The sequence below is a fragment of the Cebus imitator genome, unplaced genomic scaffold (genome assembly GCF_001604975.1).
Source record: "Cebus imitator isolate Cc_AM_T3 unplaced genomic scaffold, Cebus_imitator-1.0 Scaffold293, whole genome shotgun sequence".
In the NCBI taxonomy this organism is placed as follows: domain Eukaryota; kingdom Metazoa; phylum Chordata; class Mammalia; order Primates; family Cebidae; genus Cebus; species Cebus imitator.
Genome location: NW_016107608.1, coordinates 2,886,095 through 2,907,190, shown reverse-complemented (window position 1 = coordinate 2,907,190; position 21,096 = coordinate 2,886,095). Strand labels below are relative to the sequence as shown.

The 21,096-nt window shown below is 39.0% G+C and overlaps 1 protein-coding gene across 1 annotated transcript in view; it reads left to right on the top strand.

Moving 5' to 3' along the window:
• SLC25A24 (solute carrier family 25 member 24) overlaps nucleotides 1-20,397 on the top strand; it is a 44,185-nt gene extending 23,788 nt beyond the window's left edge. Inside the window, 7 exon segments of the mRNA XM_017502192.2 lie at nucleotides 858-1,016; nucleotides 3,376-3,528; nucleotides 6,967-7,033; nucleotides 7,036-7,073; nucleotides 10,435-10,602; nucleotides 16,075-16,225; nucleotides 18,384-20,397. Of these exon segments, the coding sequence (XP_017357681.1) occupies nucleotides 858-1,016; nucleotides 3,376-3,528; nucleotides 6,967-7,033; nucleotides 7,036-7,073; nucleotides 10,435-10,602; nucleotides 16,075-16,225; nucleotides 18,384-18,568 (921 nt within the window). The 3' untranslated portion in view covers nucleotides 18,569-20,397.
• Nucleotides 20,398-21,096: the final 699 nt, after the last annotated feature.

Below are 21,096 nucleotides of genomic sequence, written 5' to 3'. Positions count from 1 at the left end.
TTTTAGTAGAGACGGGGTTTCACCATGTTGACCAGGATGGTCTCGATCTCTTGACGTCGTGATCCACCCGCCTCGGCCTCCCACAGTGCTGGGATTACAGGCTTGAGCCACCGCGCCCGGCCTTGCCTGTAAAATTTCTTATGCCAAAACAATTTAGATAATAGAGTTGTAAAAATATTATTATAGAGTTATTTCTCTCAAGCTCTAGTACTGTAGAATAGATTGAAGGGGTGATGATTTCAAACAATACCTCTCCATTAGCTAAATTTTGTATAGAATCTATTGCATGTTTTAAGTGACAAGTCAGATTTATAAAAATATTTTTATAAACAGTAGGTCATGAGCTTAGGGTTGTTCACATACACAGTTTTAATTTTTATTTGTATATTTAAAACATATCATGGTATAAAGTATAATATAAATTTGAGTAAAGGAAGTATTATTTGAGAATTGATGAACTAAATTTATTAAAAGATGTCATCACCAATTGGATATGGTTTTCTAGCCTTATAAAAAGTGGTTACAGTAAAAAAGATTGACTATACCTGACAAAACACTGTCCTTTCATTCTGACCTAGACCAAGAGAAGCAAAGTTACTATGAATCCATGAAGAAAGAAAGTTGTAATTGTTGGTTTTGTATATTTGTAATTAGTGTTTATTTCCATTTCTTGTGAACTGACACTGTACTTCGTTGTGAATAGACTACTTATAATCTATGTACTCAAATTAAATTCTAGGGAGAAAAGTTCATATTAACTGTAAAATAACATATGATTCTTCTCTAAAACAAAAACGTCATCTGGCATTATATATTTTTAACTAAGAAGCATGGGGATCTTTTTTTCATTTTAACAGGGAATTGACATAGGGGATAGCTTAACTATTCCAGATGAATTCACAGAAGATGAAAAAAAATCCGGACAATGGTGGCGGCAGCTTTTGGCAGGAGGCATCGCTGGTGCTGTCTCTCGAACAAGCACTGCCCCTTTGGACCGTCTGAAAATCATGATGCAGGTGAGCTTTATTATCATGTGTCCAGGTTTGCCCTAAATAGTCTAAAACAATGAGAAATGTAGTGCTTTGAAAAAGAAGTTTAAAAATTTCTCAGTAATAATCTTTTATACCCTAAAACGTATACCTATTTTGTTAGTGTTAACTCTAAATTCAGTCCTTGAAAGTATGGCAGTGTACCAAACTTTAAATTTTTAATACATGTGTGTAATGAATTTTTAATCTTTGGGATTCTCTGACTATTCAAACGTTTAATTTTAGAAACATCTCTAGCCATTATTGTAGGATTCTCCTTATTTATAGCTCCCTTCTTTCTTATATACTTTACCAGAAGTTGAAGTATCTCTGAAATCTAGAATCATAGAGCAGCAATGTAATTTTAAAAATTATTCTAAAGCTGAGGTTAGCAGAAAAAGATCTGGCTTTGTAGACTGACTTTGCTATTTACTAGCAATGTGAATTAGGCTGACCAGAGTGGAAAGAGGGAAAGGAAAAGAATTAATATGTAGTTGCTCATTGTGGTAACCCAGCTAATCCTTGCAGCAGCCCAGTGAAGCAGGTGTTTTATCATTTTTCCAAGGGGAACCTGAGGCCCAGAGATTTAACTTTTCCTTTACAACAAATGAGAGGAGGAATGGAGTATCTTTGCCTCCAATGCTCCTGGTTTTCATGCTGCTTGAAACCTCTGAGGTCTCATTTTCCTTCATTCTGGAATGGGGATAAGAATATCTAACAAGAATGGTTGTAAGAATCAAACAATATGAGGCATGTGAAAATGCCCGGCACACTGGCATATCCTTTTGGAACGTAGTAGTTGTTTACAAAATATTTTTAAAAGCTTGTTATACCTTTGGTCAGCACTTTGAATGTTTGTCCACAGATTCATGTACAAAAAGATTTCTGACAGTATTTTAAGCTAGCATTCCATCAGAATGTCCCCAAATCACAAAATGTATTTAGGGGAAAGCTAATGCTTTAAAGAAAAAGGAGAGAGGATTAGTGTGTGTTTTTCTTTAGGAATAGTAGTAACTTGACTTTTAGAGAACTTAAATAAGTGTTCATTTTTTCCTTTGTCCTATTTTATTGTGAGATTTATTTATTTATTTAAAATAAAATGGATTTCTCTGGAATTTAGTTCTGCAAATTTAAAAAGTTTCCAAAGTCAACCTTCAGGTTCAATACTTCTCTAGGATTCCCAGAACTCACTGAAAGCTTATTACCCCTGGTTACGGTTTATAACAGGGAAAAGACATGGTTGAAAATCAGTCAAGTAAAGAAGCTCATAGGGCGGAGTTTCTGTTGTGTTCTCCCTGTGAAGTTCCCACATCTTACTTTCCTGGCACTGTTGTGTGGCACTAGGCACAGAGTGTTGCAGACCAACCAGGGAAGCTCACCTGAGACTTTGGTGCTGAGCGTTCTTAGCGGGGTCCATTTTCATACTGGCCACATGGCTGGACCTCAGGGTTCAACCCCTTCTGTGAATGCCTGTGTGTGTGTGTGTGTGTGTGTGTGTGTGTGTGTGTGTGTGTGTGTGTGTTGAGTGGCAGTCACTCCTTTTATGTTAGCTGAAACAATCAGAGGAATAGCTGATTTATTTGACTATTTTGGGTGTATTAGATTTAATCAGTTTTTATCTGTAGGTGGTCATAAGGTACAGTATTTTTAAATGACTACCACATCTGTAGTATAAGTCAAATATTTTATCAGTACTCACACGATTGGTACATGTTGTAATGAATTTATTGCCTAGAGATGCCTCAAAATATGCCAAAGAAGGTGAAATTTTTATTTTTGGTTTCAGGCTGTATGTATTCCAGTGTTTTTAGCTCTGATATACACAATATCCGAACTATTTCAGACTCATTTACAGTTCATGTCTGTACTACTTCTTCTTAATATCTTACTCCTTCTCCTCAAGAATATAAACAGTATTAACTGCAGTATATGTAATATAATGTAATAATATATTATTACCTGCAGTATACATTTTATTTCTCTTTAACTGAGCTTGTTCATATTTCAAAGGTGTTCCATTGTCTGATATGTATCAGACAATGATACATATCAATGATACAATTTAGTTAATGTTATCTTATGAATGTTGTTCATAATTTAAATTTTCTTCTTGTGTTCTCTGCTTTCTCACACTGAAGACACCAATTATTCTTAGTTTTAGAGTTGAGACAGACCTCTAAAATCATGGCAATGCTCCCTCCCATCATTATATATATTTTTTCAAGCTTTCTATATTTATTTTCAAATATACTTGCAGTTAGTATTGAAAAAGATTGTGTGGTTACTTTAGAAAAAGTAATAATAATATGCCACCAGCATTTTATATCATTCTGCTTTTATTTTTTAGGTTCATGGTTCAAAATCAGACAAAATGAACATATTTGGTGGCTTTCAGCAGATGGTAAAAGAAGGAGGTATCCGCTCCCTTTGGAGAGGAAATGGTACAAACGTCATCAAAATTGCTCCTGAGACAGCTGTTAAGTTCTGGGCATATGAACAGGTAATTGTTATCACCTATGGAATTTATTAATAAAGAGGAGTTAGTAAACAGTTCAATAAATGTTAATGTATAATGCTTTTGGGATTCTTGTTTTAATAGGTGATTATCTCTCATGTATACTCTATAAGGAATATCACTTATAGGAGATTAGACTAAATAAAATCAGAGATTTCTCATGACCAAGTTATGGGATTCTTAATTCATCATATTATTTATAAAGAAAGTCTTTTTTTGTTTTTTTTCTAAGTAGTTCTTAAAGGAAGGGTAACAGTTTATTCATTCTGAATATTGAGCAGAAGCAGCACACTAACTACGTTTTATGAAAGCGTCTCAATCTGACCTCTGGAAGGAAAACTTATAAGTTGAAGTCCTTTGTGTAATTTGACATTGCTGTAAATTTGAGCTGAGTTTAGAGTGACAGCTCCATGAAGGCAGGGGCATGGCTTCTTCCCCATGTACTCCAGCACCTAGATAGAGCTTGGGACGTAGCAGGTGCCGAGTGAGTGCTGAATGAGTGAATGAGTGAATCAATGCATTTACCTTTGAATCACTTCTCTGCTGACTTTTGTTAACTTGGATGATTTGAGCTATTGCCTCAGCCTAACTCAATGTAAAGAGGAAGTACAGAGGTAAGTTTTAGAGGTTGGGTCCTGTTTATGGTCGTTAGCAGAACTGTCTAGTTGAGCAGCCACAGATTATTTTTTCCATTATTTATTCCATCATTGTTTATCAAAGACTGTGAGGGCTTTGAAACTCCACATCCCCTCCATAGTTTTTATATTATTTCCTGTTGATTTTGATTATTTTGGAAAGTGTTTTGTTCCTGAGCAACAGAATACTCTTGAGAAGGTTACAGAGTTTAGTGCTATCCTTTTCTTGGCCTAGGAAATAGAGAAGGAAAGAAAAAATTAAAGAAAACCTAGCCTCCAGGACTTTAATTGGAACCTATCTTTGGGAAGGTTATTTTCCTTATGTGAATATTTGAAGATTCAAATAATGATTATTAAGGGCTAATGTTTGAGATACCCTTAGGTTATTCTGACCACATACTTGGATTTTGTCATAGGAAAGCAAGAGCCTAAAATAAACAAATACTCAAAAATAATGCAGTTATTTCAGTATGCAAGAAGTTTGGTATTTTTGAAAGTCCATGGATATTGCAAGCAAATATGCACATTTTACTCCATATAATTTGTCAGATTCTTACCTTGGACATCACAAACAGGCATCTGTCCACCCAAGCTCCTTCCTGAGAACTCATTATAGTATTCTCGTTTCTGCACACTAGCTTTCTTGGACATCAAGAGAAAGCTGTCTACACAGTGTGGTGTAGTGTTCTTATGGGCTCTGGGCCTATGATAGTGTTTTCTCCCCTCCTGCTGAAGGTCCATTCATCCCTTGGGGTTCTCTAAAAGCCGTCTTCCTATGAGAAGCATATCCTAAGCATCTCAACCAAAACCAGTTCCTCCCCTGTCCAAGCTTCCTCGAGTGCTGAATTGCAGAATATCCCATTTTTCATTGAATAATCCCAGTTTGTTCTAAATTACTTCGAAATATGCAGCATGTATTCTCAAATTTCCCGGAGTATGTAGCTAGCTCACTTTTTGGATCAGTTAGGTTTTGTTCATTGAATAGCTAGCACTTTAGGAAACTAAGAAAAGGATCTTTTCAGCCTGGCATGTAGCTCTGTCAAACACATCATCAGTTTGGTAAAGCTATGTTCTTTGTGGGTTGTCATTACCATAGTGGTGTCATGGTATCATTGACAGGGTGGTAGTGTAGGGTGGTGTTCTTGGGGTTTCAGCTGCCATCTCTGTACTGACTGCCTCCCACTCCAACATCTTTCTCTTTATCTCAGCACCGTAGATCCACCTGTGTAATGCGTGTGTCGGCATCTCTGCTTGCGTGTCCCAGGAGTGCCTCCCACTCAACATGTCCACCATGCACAGTCATCTTTCTGCTAGTCCCTGTCTCCTGACCCTGCTCCAGCAACACACACACACAGATACACACACACACACACACACACACACACACATACACACACACACACCCTTCCCCTTCCTATATGTCATATGGTGGGGAATGTCCTTTAGTACCTTACTCAGGAGTTGGTTCCTCCGGAAAGCCTTCTGTTCTAGTTTCTTTTTCTTACAGCACTTTCACAAGGAATTCTGACATCCTCCCTACTTATCCCCTTTGTGAGACTGTGAGCCTCCTTAGGCAATAGCTACTTATATTCCTAGCACCTTGCCCAGTGCCAGGAAATCCTGATTAAGTGAATTTAAAAGACAGAACTGCCAGACGGGAATTTGAACTCAAGCTTGCCTCAATCTCTTGCCTAGGAGTCAATGGAAGAAAACGGTTTCATGGGGGTCAGTGCTACTGGGTAGTGAATATAATGAGTACCTTTTAAGGTTTCTCAACACAGAGATAGGTAAGCTTAGCATAATTGCTTCTGTGAAGTAATGAAATGAGAAGCCATACTGAAATGAGCTTAAAGTGAATGGGAGGTGATGAAACTTGGATGGTGGAGACACATTTTTAGGGAGTTTGACTGAAGGGACAGAAACTAGAAGAGGGAGAGGGTGATAGATAAAAAGGATGTTGGGTAGAGGGAGGATTTGTTTTTTGGGTTTTGTTTATTTGTTTGTTTGGTTTTGAGATGGAGTCTCGCTCTGTCACCCAGGCTGGAGTGCAGTGGTGCAGTCTCGGCTCACTGCAACCTCTACTTCCCAGGTTCAAGTGATTCTTCTGCCTCAACCTCCTGAGTAGTTGGGATTACAGGCGCACATCACCACGCCCAGCCAATTTTTGTATTTTTAGTAGACACACGGTTTCGCCATATTGGTCAGGCTGGTCTCAAACTCCTGACCTCAAGTGGTCTGCCTGCTTTACCCTCCCAAAGTGCTGGGATTACAGGAGCGAGCCACCGTGCCCAGACTGGAGGGAGGATTTTGATTTGACTTTAATGTATCTATTGCTGAAGGAAGCATGTCAATCCAAATAGAGAAGTTGAAAACATAGGTAAGAGAGGTTGATTAACCCAGCAGGTGTTCTGAGGGATTTTGTATGTAGGGAAAGGGAGTGGGAGTTAGAAAGGGGCTAGGGGAGATAGGTTCTATCCAGAGACTGCTAAAAGGACTAGCGGGGGTTCATTTCCCAGCTTGTAGACAGCCAGTGTGTGCTCACATGGCCTTTTCTTGGTGCACGTGAGAGGGAGGAGAGAGAGCAAGCTCTCTGGTGTCTGCTCTTATAAGAACACTGATCCTGTCATGAGGGCTCCATCCTGATGACCTCATACCCCCTATTACCTTCAAAAACCTCATTCCCTAATACCATCACATGGGAGGTTGGGGCTTCAACATAGGAATTTGGTGGGGATGCAGCTCAGTCCATGGCAGGTAGTGATGTGCATTTTAAAACTCATTTATACAGTACAAGAAGTTACTTACTGAAGAAGGACAAAAAGTTGGAACATTTGAGAGATTTATTTCTGGTTCCATGTCGGAGCAACTGCACAGACTTTTATATATCCAATGGAGGTGAGTACCGTTGTGAAGTCTGACTGTGTGGTGTTGTTTATGTTGGTTGTCTATTGCTGTGTGACAAGTTATGCCGAAATTCACAGTTTAAGACAAGCCTTTATCATTGGGCAGTTTCTATGGGTCAGGAATCTGGGTGAAGCTTAGCTGGATGTCTCTGGCTCAGGGTTTTTCACAGCCCACAGTCAAGGTGGCAGTCAGTGCTACAGTCACTCTGAGGCTTGAGTGGGGAAGGATTCCAAGCTCACTCATGTGGTTACTGCCAGGTCTCACTGGCTATTGGCTGGAAACATCATTTCCTTATCACATGAGCCTTTCTGTAGGCTGCCTGAGTATCCTCAAAACACAGTAGCTGGCTTCCCTATAGTCACTGATCCAACAGAAATAGAGAGAGAGAGAGAGAGAGAGAGAGAGAGAGAACCCAAGACGAAAGCAGGTGCATTTCAATGGGTCTGGTCGGACGGTGAGCAAAGCCCAGGCAGGACAGACTGAGGCAGGGAGGGCTTCTTTTTTTCTTCTTCTTTTTTTTTAAAAAATAAAAATAAAAATAAAGATGGGGTTTCACCATGATGGCCAGGCTAGTCTTGAACTCCTGACCTCAGGTGATCCACCCACCTCGGCCTCCAACAGTGCGAGGATTATAGGCATGAGCCACCGCTTCACCCAGAAAGTGCATCTGACCAGTGAGTCAGAGGCTCACTCTCTGGCACTCTGGTCCAGATACAGTGCTTATCCCAAAGCCTCAGCAATACACGGAACAGGGGATCTTTGCCAGTCAAGCGCTGGGAATTACAAGCGCAGAGTTGAATAATAATCCAGGATGGTGTCCCGGATTGTTGCACAGATCTAAGCAAACGCATAAGCCCATAAGCCAGCTGGGAGAGCCTGCAGACTGAGCTATTGCCCCCTCCCCCTGCCTGGAGAGAGAGGGAGCTGAAAGCCGGAAGACAGACAGTGGGACTGGCTGGGTCCCTACCCAGCCCAACAAACCCCAGAGGGCTGAAGCACTAACTCTAGCGGGTTACACAGCCACTGCCTCAGTCTGAGCTGAACACTGAATGATCCAGCCCTGTGGGGGAAAGACACAACCCACCATTGGCCATACTGCCCAAAGTAACTTATAGATTCAGTGCTATCCTTATCAAGCTACCATTGACTTTCTTCACAGAATTAGAAAAAACTACTTTAAATTTCATATGGAACCAAAAAAGAACCCACATAGCCAAGACAATCCTAAGCAAAAAGATCAAAGCTGGAGGCATCATGCTACCTGACTGCAAACTATACTATAAGGCTATGGTAACCAAAACAGCATGGTACTGGTACCAAAACAGAGATATAGACCAGTGGAACAGAACAGAGGCCTCAGAAATAACGCCACACATCCGCAATCATCTGATCTTTGACAAACCTGACAAAAGCAATGGGGAAAGGATTCCCTATTTAATAAATTGTGTTGGGAAAACTGAATAGCCATATGCAGAAGACTGAAACTGGACCCCTTCCTTACACCTTATACAAAAATTAACTCAAGATGGATTAAAGACTTGTATGTAAGACCTAAAACCATAAAAACCCTAGAAGAAAACCTAGACATACCATTCAGGACATGGGTATGGCCAAAAACTTCATGACTAAAACATCAAAAGCAATGGCAACAAAAGCCAAAATTGACAAACGAGTTCCAGTTGAACTAAAGAGCCTCTGCAAAGCAAAAGAAACTACCTTCAGAGTGAACAGGCAAGCTACAGAATAGGAGAAAAATTTTGCAATCTATTCATCTGACAAAGGGCTAATATCCAGAATATACAAGAAACTTGCACAAATTTTTAAGAAAAAAACAACCCCTGAAAAAGTGGGCAAAGGATAGGAACAGAGACACTCCTCAAAAGGAGACATTTATGCAGCCAACAAACATATGAAAAAAAGCTCATCGTCACTGGTCATTAGAGAAATGCAAATCACAACCATGATGAGATACCATCTCATGCCAGTTAGAATGGTGACCATTAAAAAGAAAACAACAGATACTGGAGAGGATGTGAAGAAATAGGAATGCTTTTACACTGTTGGTGGGAGTGTAAATTAGTTTAATCATTGTGGAAGACAGTGTGGCGATTCCTCAAGGATCCAGAACCAGAAATACTATTTGACACATTACAGGGCATATACCCAAAGGATTATAAATCATTCTGCTATAAAGACATATGTACGTGTGTGTTTATTGCAGCACTATTTACGATAGCAAAGACTTGGAACCAGTGCAAATGCCCATCAGTGACAGACTGGATAAAGAAAATGTGGCACATATACACCGTGGAATACTATGCAGCCATAAAAAAGGATGAGTTCATGTCTTTTTTGGGACATGGATGAAGCTGGAAGCCATCATTCTCAGCAAACTATCACAGGAACAGAAAACCAAACACCACACGTTCTCACACATAAGTGGGAGTTGAACAATGAGAACACGTCGTCAAGGGGAGGGGAACATCACGCACTGGGGCCTGTCGGGTGGTGGGGGCCAAGGAGAGGGATAGCATTAGGAGAAATAATGTAGATGACAGGTTGATTGGTGTAGCAAACCACCATGGCACGTGTGTACCTATGTAACAAGCCTGCATATTCTGCACATGTATCCCAGAACTTGAAGTATAATAATAAAATAGTGGGCAAAAACAAAAGAAAAGAAAAAGAATATACAACAAAGACCTAATATTTTAGGCTTGCAAAGACAACTATTTTATTATTTGGTCTTTATAGAAAAAGTTTTCTAACCACTGCTTTACAGCAAAAATAGTATTGTAGATGTGGAATTTATTGATATAGCAGAGGGTTTTTTAGTAACTGATAAGCAAGATAAATACAACTTTCACCAGCGTGTGGTATGCATGCTAATACAGCTTTCTTTGCAAGCATCTTAATATGACTGCTTATAGTAGTCCACACACCTCTCAAAGAAAACTCTTAATACCTATTCTTCCTTTTATATCCTCCGTATCAGTTAATAGTATCACCTTCCCAACTCTCACTGCCCCATAGTGTGTTTGTACTACCATTTCCCTCACCTTCCAGACACAGGTGGTCACCGGTCATTTTTGTTAAGACATCAGCAGATTATCCTGCCTCCATTTCCTTGGTCGCTTTCTTCATCAGATACTCCTTGCAGTAAATGGGTGTCTCTGGCTGTGGTCCTAGCCCCTCAATAGAGGTAATACGTGAGAGAGAATGTATCAACAAATTGTACAGTCAATTGAGTGATGATATGAGCTAGGTATATATTCTGTGTAAAATTACTTCATTTGAATTCTTTGATGATAGAGTTAACATGAATAATAATATTTTGTTATTTTATATCCAGGTTATGAAAACCAGGCTGGCTGTAAGCAAAACTGGGCAATACTCTGGAATATATGATTGTGCCAAGAAGATTTTGAAACATGAAGGCTTGGGAGCTTTTTACAAAGGTTATGTTCCCAATTTATTAGGTATCAGACCTTATGCAGGCATAGATCTTGCTGTGTATGAGGTGAGTTTATAGCAATCTTTTGAATCTGAAAATGCAGTTAAATAGCTCCTGTTAGAATTTGACTTCATATGATGAAGTAGATATAAACCAGAAAACAGTTTGTGACCAGAAGTAAATTCAATATGTGTTATTTGAACCTTCAAGTAACTTAAGTGTGAATGTGCATCAGGTCGCTTTTGTATTAGATTTCCTCAGGAATTGCTTTTGTTAATGAAGAGTAAACTCAAGGTTAGGTATAGTTGTGCACCTTAAAAGGTGATTCTAGTGACTGTTTTCAGGGAAGACACAATAAGCAAATAAGTTCCTTTGTTTTGGATTTGCAAAAATCTGACATTAAGCCAAGTGACCAATGTGACTAACGTGAGTAATACAGTTAGTTACTCATGTGAGTCATACAAGGAATAAAAAAAACAAATCTTGGATCAACCCTGCCATCTAAATCATTTAATAATTTATGAATCTTACAAACATGTGTTGAGCACACACTATGCAAACCACTGGGTTAGACACTAGATCTAGGGATTCAAAGGACTCAGTGTGTGCCTTGAAGCAACTGAAGGTCTGGTGGGGGAGACAGACAAACAACTAAAACCCAGTGTGGTTAGCTAGGCCGCCATGGACATCAGCCAGGGCACATGCTAGGATGGGACCCAAGCTGTGGCATCCAGGAAGGGGCGAATGTGTAATGAAAAGAAGACTTGACTTTTTGTTAAGGAGCTTTATTGAGATTTAGTTCATGTTCCCTACATTTCACTCATTTGAAATGTATAAGCAAATGGTTCTTGGCTTCTTAACATAATTTTTTAAATTATGATAAAATATAAAATTTGCCATTTTACTCACTTTTAAGTGTACAGTTGAGGGGCATTAATTACATTCACAATATTGTGCAGCCCTCAACACTATTTCCAGATCCTTTTCCTCACTCCAAACAGAAACACCTTAACCTTTAAGCAACAATTTCCTAGCCGCCCTAACCCAAACCCCTGGTGACCTCTAATCTGCTTTGTGTCTCTAGGAATTTACCCATTCAAGGTATCTTAGAAGTAGAAACATACAGTATTTTTCCTTTTGTGTCTGATTTGTTTCTCTTAGCACAATGTCTTTAAGGCTTGTTCATGTTGTAGCATGTATCAGAATTTCATTTCTTTTATTGGCTGAATCATATTCCATTGTGTGTATACACCATATTTTGTTTAGTCCTTCATCTGCTGAAGAACATTTGGATTGTTTCTACTTTTTGAATGTTGTGAATAATGCTACAGTGAACATTGGCATCTACATATCTGTTCAAGTCTATGCCTTCAATTCCTTTGGGTATTTACCTCGGAATGGAATTGCTGAGCCTTGTGGTCATTCTGTGTTTAGCTTTTAGGAACTATCAGACTGTTTTCCTTAGTGGCTGCACCATTTTACATTCTCATCAGCAACATACAAAGGTTCCAGTTTTTCCCTGTCCTTACAACACTTAATTTCCTTCTTTAAAAAGCTTATTTTTATTATAGCTGTCCTCTTAGGTGTGAAGTGGTATCATGGTTTAGGACTTTACTTCTTGTGCTGATTTTTTTGAAAATTATGATTAAAAACACATAACAAAGTTTATTATTTTAACAATTTTAAAATATATAGTACAGTAGTGTTAACTGTTTGTGGCTTGTTGTGCAACAGATCTCTAGAACTTTTCTACCTTGCAAAACTTAAACTCATTAAACAACAGCTCCCAATTTCCCCTTCACCCCAGCACTGTGTAACCTCCTTTTTCTATTATAAGTTTGACTACATTAAATACCCCATATAAGTGAAATCGTGTGGTATTTCTGTTTCTGNCCTGGGGTTCACCTGCAGCAGCTGCTGAACAGTAAGGGTTGTTACCAGTTTTCTTCTTCTGCTATCTTTGTCCCAGAAGGATACCCGCCTAGTGTCAATCTGATCTCTCCTTTATGAGGTGGCTCTTTGGATATATAGGGGTCAGGGAGCTGCTTGAGGAGACGGTCTCTTCTTTATAGGAGCTCAAATGGTGAGCTGTGAGCTCTGTTGTTCATTCAGAGCTGCTTGGCGGGTACGTTTAGGTCTGCTGCAGCAGAACTCATAAACTGCTCCAGGTGCTCTGTCCCAGGGATTTAGGGCTTTATGAGTTTTGGTTATGCTGCTGCCTTCTCTTTTTTTTTTTTTCCTTCAGAGCTGCCCTGCCCAGCAAGGAGGCAGCCTAGTCACTGTCTACCTGTAGAGGCTTTGCTGAGCTGCTGTGGGCTCTGCCCAGCTGCTGAGTGAACTTCCCTGCAGTCCTGTTTATATGAGTGTAGTTAGAACTGCTTTGGCGATGGTGGCCCGCCTCTATTGAGGCAGAGTCTCTCTGCAGTGGCGGGTTGCCTTGGCAATGGCGGGTTGCCTTGGCAACGGCAGGCTGCCTCAGCATTGGCCGACTACCTCCCTCGTGGTGGGCTGCCTCGGTAATGGTGGACACCCCTCCCCCACAGAGCTGGACCGTCCCGGGTTCAGCTGCGCTTGCTGTGAAAGTCTCAATCCAGAGTTTCTGGTTGCTGTTCTTTTGTGGGGGTGGGACCAGCCGAGCCTGATCGCCTGGCTCCCTGCCTCAGGGCTTTTTTTAAGTTGGTGTTCCAGTCGCCTGTTGAAGAGGTGCTCGGGTCTGTTTGTTTTCCCCTGCGGCCACTCACTGCGCTGGCTTAAACAGCGGCACTGAGGTTTGTGGCGCTTTTTTTTCTTTTTTTTTTTGCCCTGGAATCTACTGTCCTGGTTCCCTGCTCAGTCCCCTTTTTAAACAGACGAATGGGCGACTTCCCGTGGCTCCAGTCGCCAGCCAAAAGGGCACCCAGACCGGTGTATTTTGTACAGAGAACTGGAGAACCGCTGCTCCGGGGCACCGACAAAGCAGCTGCGCGGGGCAAAGCAGCGGCGCCGGCTGGCACAGCCACGCTAGCCAAAACAGCCGCGCTGGTGACCTGTGGAGCTCCTCCGGCTGGGAATTTCCTAGTCTGTGGGCAATAAAAATGTGGCGTCCACTCACCCTCTACGCTTTCACTGGGAGCTGCAATCCTGAGCTGTTCCTAAACGGCCATCTTGGATCCTCCCCAGGATTTTTTTTGTTTTGTTTTTAAGGCTGAATAATATTTCATTGGGTATATATATGTCACATTTTCTTTATTCGTCTGTTGATGGACATTTAGTTGTTTCGATATCATGGCTATTGTGAATAGTGCTGCAGTGAACACAGTTATGCAAATATCTCTTCAAGATATTGTTTTCAGTTCTTTTTGACATATACTCAGAAGTGGAATTTCTAGGTCAGATGGTAATTCTATTTTTAAGTTTTTGAGGAACCTCCTTGTCATTTTTCATGGTGAATATACTTTTTTTTTTTAACATTCCTGTCAACGTACACCAAGATTCCAATTTCTCCACATCCTCCCCAACACTGTTGAATGGGGTAGTGAAGTCTCCTACTATTACTGTGTTGCTGTTTTTTCTCCCTTCAATTCTATTAATGTTTGCTTTATATATTTAGGAGCTTAATATTAGGGCCACATATAGTTATAATTGTTATGTCTTACTGGTACAGTGACCTTTTTATCATTATATAATATCTCTCTTTGTCTCTTGTGACAGTGTGTGTCTTAAAATCTATTTTTTCTGATATAAGTGTGACCACCGCTGTTCTCTTTGGGTTCCTGTTTTTATGGAATATCTTTTTCCATCCTTTCACTTTCAGCTTATGTGTGTCCTTAGATCTAAAGTGAGTCTTGTAGACAAGGTATAATGGATTCTGTGTGTGTTATTCATTCAGCAATTTATATTTTTTAATTGGAGGATTTAATTCATTTACATTTAAAGCAATTACTGACAAGGAAGGGGTTACTCTTGTCATTTGGCTAGCCTTTTAGTTTTGTCCTGTGGCTTTTCTGTCTTTCCTTTTCTTCCTGGATTCTTTTTTTTTTTTTTTTTTTTCATTTCCATTTGTGTGCATTCTATAGATACTATCTTTGTGGTTACCATTGTAACTACATAAAACATACCAAAGTTAGAGCAATCTGTTTTAAACTGTTTACAACTTAACTTCAGTGGCATATAAAACTCTGTTCCTTTACATCTTTCACCTCCTCCCTACCAACTTTATGTCTTTCGGTATTGCATATCCTTAACAGAGATTTATAGCTACTTTTTATGCTTCTCTTCTTTAAATTCTGTTTAAATATTGTTTTTGAAATTTAGATTTTGAAGTTATTTATATACCTTCATTACAATACCATAGAATTTTATAATATTCTAAATATTGACCTTTACCATGGAGCTTCCTGTTTTCATATGGTTTTGTGTTGCTATTTATCAACCTTTTGTTTCTCCTTTCAGCCTTTCTTGTAGGGCTGGTCTAGTGGTGACAAATCATATTAGCTGTTGTTTGTCAGGGACAGTCTTAATTTCTCCTTTGTTTCTGAAGGGCAGGTTAGCCCATACAGTATTTTTGTTTGGTGGTTTTTTGAATTGCAAAACTTAGAATATAATATTCCACTTCCCTCTAGCCTGCAAGATTTCCATTGAGAAATGCACTTAATGGATTTTTTAATACATTGAGATTATTTTTTAGTTCTGTCCTGTAGGATTGAAAATTTTTAGTCTTTTTTTTTTTTGAGATGGAATCTTTGTTGCTCAGGCTGGAGTGCAGTGGTGCAATCTTGGCTCACTGCAACCTCTGCCTCCCGGGTTCAAGCAATTCTTCTGCCTCAGCTTCCCGAGTAGTTGGGATTACAGGTACACACCACAATGCCTGGCTAAATTTTTGTGTTTTAGTAGAGGCAGAGTTTCACCATGTTGCCCAGGCTGGTCATGAACTCCTGAGCTCAGGCAGTCTGCCTGTCTTTGCCTCCCAAAGTCCTGGGATTACTAGTCATATAACATATTAACATGTATTTTATACTTAAAATATCTTATGTTTAAAAGTTGATGATCATATATATTTTATACAGGGACCTAGAGTAGTAGGGAATAAAGCACGGCCTTTTGATCAGCATGCCTGATTCTGAGTCCTTCTTAAAAAACTTTGCTGAGACGAATTTTCCTCATTTCTAAAACAGAATAATAGATTTATGTTAGTGTTTTTGTAAGACCCAAATGAAATGTATGTAAAGTATAAAATGAGATACAGTTAGTAGAATTATTTCATTAATGCTCACCATGAGAGGTGTTCTTTAGATCCTGTGGCATTTGGTATGCAGTTCACGTTTGCTTAGAAGAACATGAGTAACTGGTGCAAACCTCATGTGTTCTGCTTCCTCAGTGGCCTCCTGCATCTCCACAGAGCCACTGCTTCCTACAGTGCCTGCTGCTTCTGTGAACCTGCAGCCCCATCCTGTAGAAATGGGGCTTCTCATGAGGTTGAGAATAGCTGTGAAAGTGTTTACATCGAGTGAAGTTGTAGAGTTCATTGTTTATTATTTTTCTTCTTTATTTATCTGGCAGCTCTTGAAGTCCTATTGGCTGGATAATTTTGCAAAAGACTCTGTAAACCCCGGAGTCATGGTGTTGCTAGGATGTGGTGCCCTATCCAGCACGTGTGGTCAGCTGGCCAGCTACCCTTTGGCTTTGGTGAGAACTCGCATGCAGGCTCAAGGTGAGTTTTTCATGACAGAGCTACACCAGTAAAAGTGCTGCACCAGTAAGATACGTTCAGAACTCCAGGTTCCACTAAGATGGTATCGCTCAACCTTTTTTCATTATTGCCTTCTTAAGGAATCTTTTCAGAAATTCATTTTCTAAATGCTCCCTCATCATGAAATTTTAATGTGACAGAAGCATTGCATATATACTGTATGCATACATATGCCTTATACATAAACAGGGTAAAATTTTTTTTTTGACTGTGTTACATGCACGTTTTAAGAGTATAAGCTTTGGTATCTGATGGATTTGGGTTCAGATCCTTGACTCAGACTTCTTGGGGTTTTTAATGGGAATGAAAATTGTACAGCATTGTAAGAATTGCCAACAATATAAATAAAGCATCTGGTGTTTGTTAAATTCTTGGTAAATAGTGGCTGGAATCATTTTTTAGTGTTGCTTGGATCCTACAAGTTTTGAGCTGTGATTCCTCCTCACTGAGACACTGTCTCCACTGTTGGCTTTGATTGCACTGTACATCTATGTCCTGGTTGTTCTGCCAGCCTATTGATAACTTTTACCATTTGCTGGCTGTTATTGCTGTGCTCACTCTATTAAAGTATGAATTCTAGTGCCTTTATTTTCTCTTTCTGCTTTCCCTGGTCAGTCTCATCCACTGTTGTTTTTTTACATAGCACATCTTGGTCATCTACAGCTCCATCCCCAGCCTCCCAAGTGCCACCCACAGCTCCCCCAACCAAGCAGTCATCATTAATTGGTGAATACTCCCTGAGCCATTGTCCCATTCTAGTCACTGCCAGATGCTAGGGGTAGAGCAGTCAGCAAGTCAGATGTGGCCTTGCCAGTGTAGAGTAGAGAAGACGTAGGACCAGCCAGTAAACAACCTGGTTAAACCAACTCCCCTATGTTAGGGGAGCACAGAGTGAGGGGCTGTAACCTGACTTCGGAGCTGCAGCACGTTGTCCGTGAAGCTGAGACTGGAAAGATGAGTGGGAGTTAGCTGGGCACAGGACAGTGGAGCAGGAAAAGAAACCCTTCCAGCTGAGGGAAAGTATGTGTGAAGACCCTGAGGTAGGCACCACGGTGGAGTATTTGAGGAGCTAAGAGGCAGTCATGGCTGCAGAGAAAAACACAAGGTAGTGAACTACATGTTTCTTGTGTATGCTCTCATTTCACCATCATAACCATCTTGGGGCTGGGAATACTAATATTATCCCCATTTTTAGGATGAGTAATGGGTCAGAGGGAGATTAACTGCCGCAAGATTATACCTGTGGTTAAATAGTGGGACTATTATTCAGGTGCATGCAGTCTAATTCCAACCCTCCTGTCTGCCAGCTGTGATCCAGACCTTTGCATGGCTGAAAGATTGTCACTCCTGACCTCAAAGTCTGATCATTTTACATCTGTTCAGACATCTTTACAACCCTTTGGTGTCTTCAAAGTAAATTCCAAAGTTCTTAGTGGGAATTTCAAAGCCTTTAATAATCTGGCCCCACTTTATTCACTGTCTGTGTCATAACCAGACACACAGTCAGCTCTGTCTCTATAGCACATGGTGCTCCTCCCCTTCTCTTGGTTGTGCCAGCGACACTGGATTTTGCTGCTGCTTCTTGCTTGTTGAGGTGATGTCCAAGGCCCAGGTCCCTGTACTTTTCCCAAGCTTCCCAGAGCTTCTTCCATACTCCCATTACTTCCCAAGATTTAACTGTCAGTGCCTGGCTAGTAAGAAGGAGGCAGCAGCGTTATACCAGCTTTGGAGTCAGACAGACCATTGGATCTCAGCCCTAACATTTTCTGCTTAGGTTTTTTAGTACAAGTTTCCCCATCTTTCTAAGCCTCCAATTGCTCACTTATAAAATTGGTATAATATTTACCTTGCAGGATTGGCATGGAAGGTAATTAACCCGGTATTTAGAACATAGCAATTAATATATAACTATAGTTACCGTCATTATTATAGTTAGGACACTCACTGTTAGGTGCTGTATAAAGAGAATCATAAAAGGGTGTTTTCTTGGGCTCCTTAGAATATATTTTATTCTTTTACTGTATTCTAGAATATTATTCTGAAACATAATTGTTTATTGTAATAAGAATGAAATATGCTTGAATATTAAATTAGCCTGGCCTCTTTATTTCTTTTTTAGCCATGTTAGAAGGTTCCCCACAGCTGAACATGGTGGGCCTCTTTCGACGAATCATTTCCAAAGAAGGAATACCAGGACTTTACAGAGGCATCACCCCAAACTTCATGAAGGTGCTCCCTGCTGTAGGCATCAGTTATGTGGTTTATGAAAATATGAAGCAAACTTTAGGAGTAACTCAGAAATGATGTTGAAATTCTTTTTGCTTTAGCATGATAATTGAAACTTTCAACAACCTCTGGAGTGACTTTTTCTCCTCGAATTGAAACAAGTCTTTGGCCAAAGAAACTGTATTTCTTTCGCAAAAAGGAAGATGATAACAATGCAACTTTTCAGCTCAATTATATGTACACAGAAATGTTAAAATTCATAGTTTTAATACGTTTTGAAAAGGCCACACAATTATACTTTATCTGTTCTTAATAGTCCTTCTGCAAATCTCTGCCCTGAATCCAAAATCTGAAAATGTACTTGCTTAAACAAAATTTGTTTTGTGTGGTTAAGTTATAAATCATTAATCTTTATTTTGGGCGGTTTACGTTTATGCCAGTTCCTTTATACTTAAATGTCTTGTTTTATATATTTTGAATATCTTTATAGATTTCTTTAAATTTCCTGTAGAACCATTAATAGAAAATCATTACATTTAAAATATACCCTACAGCAAAAGCATCCAAATAAGTGTAGGGTTTATGTCCTTATTTTTCTTTCAGCTGAATAGGAATGAACACAGCGGTAGAATTTCTAAAGAGAAGTGATGAAATTATCTTTACTTCAGTGGGCACTTTTCTATTTTACATGTACCATTATTTGGTTCCTGGAGTTATACACTAATTTTCAGTATATTACTGTTAAATTGTCGACACAAGACAACTTAATTGGAAGATTCTGTTCTCTCATTGCTGTGAAAAGCAGCAGGAAACAAAATCCTTTGACTTGTGACGGCTCCTGAACAGCATCTTTTTTCCTTTGTCCTTTGTTTCCTGCTTTTTAAATCAGATTTCATTTTAATCAGGAAGACTTCTTGGGATCATTTTTAGTAACCTGAAATTTCTTTTTAAATTACATGAAGTGGGATGATCATGAGTGAATGACGTGCTTATTTCTCCCTCGCTGTTGAATATCTTTGAGCCTGCTCTTCTCAATTTGGACAGCATAGAGGTGAGAGATACATATTAGTAGTATGTATTACTCATATACATTAGATACCTACATTTAAATGAAAGGCCCAATTTGTAAACATATACATTCATATTCTCTCTTGCTCCAAGTTTTAGGAACATGTTATGATATAGGAGACTTAATTTATAATAATGATAGCATTTTTAAATTTTACTAAAGCCATTTTTTGTAGTCAACTATCTTTTCTTATTTGTGTGTTTGGAACTTAGAAAAATATTTACTAATTGAAGTTATTGTCACTTTTTAATTTAGTTCTTAAATTCATTTGACTTCTAATAATTTCTGTTATAAATTGCCAGCATTTTAATGAAAATCTAATGACATAATAGGTATTTTTTGAACCTACCTCTTTTATTTTCTGAACCAAAGAGAAAGATGAACTGGTGTTTGTGAAGCATTTTCAAAAATGTAATTTCTTTTATATTAGTTATGTTTGATAAATATCTCAGTATTTTTATAATATGATAAGCCTGGGATTCTACCTTAAGGGTTGTTTGTACTTCTGAATAATATATAAAATGACAATATTAAGGTACATGATCAGCTCTATTTTTATTCATAAAAATTATGGAAATGAATAATTTTGCTAACATTTTTGAAATTCCAAACTTCTGGAAAATATGAAAATATTCATTGTTCATTATGAGTTTAAATTGTTCCCTATTTAACATTTGTAAGGCATGAATGTGATTTGTCTGTACATCTTGTATCTTTTCCAAAAAATGATTCTGTATCTTTTGGAAAAAAAGCTGAGAATCGAAGATAGTGTATTTCTGGCATTACTGAATATTTACTTGCAATTTCTATCAAAAATATATATTTGTTTTTAAAATGATTTGTTTTCCAACTTTTACTTTTTTAGAGAAAATTCTTAAGACTCAGTTTCCTAATTTTAAAAAATATATAAATAAAGCAAAAATTGTGTCCTACAGCTTAGATAGCTTAGATCTTGGACACCAGTTTGATTCATGCTTTTTACGTCTGGCTCCATGTAGTCTTTCCAAATATTTTGGCCCTTCCTGAGCATCCTTAGTAGATATTGTTTGTATGATGCATTTTTGGCACAAGATGATATTTTTTGTGATAGCAGAATTCCACATTTACCAACTAGAGTTACAACCCTGGGATTCACAGTGCCAAGGGGGACCCAGAGCTGCAGGATTGGCCTGGCTCATCTTGCCTTGGCATATCAGTTTGTCTTGAAATTGTAGGGAAAAAACTCTGAGTTCACTGGTAAGTAATTTTTAAAAATTTTACAATGTAGATTACAAATGCAACATTTGATTTAAAAAATAAAACTTAAGACTGCAGAGAAATTCTGCATTTCAACTCCAGTACTTCCCAGACTTCAGAAATAACTTATCAGTTATTTCAGTAAGCTTCTCATTTACCTGGGTATCCAAAGGTGAGATGGCTGTGGGAGACATTGGCAGTTCCCTGCCCACACACCTGTCCCTGACTACAACTGCACAAGGCAGCTCTGTGCAATTGCCAGCATCTGCTCCTCTGTTCCCAGGGACCCTTTGTAAGAAAA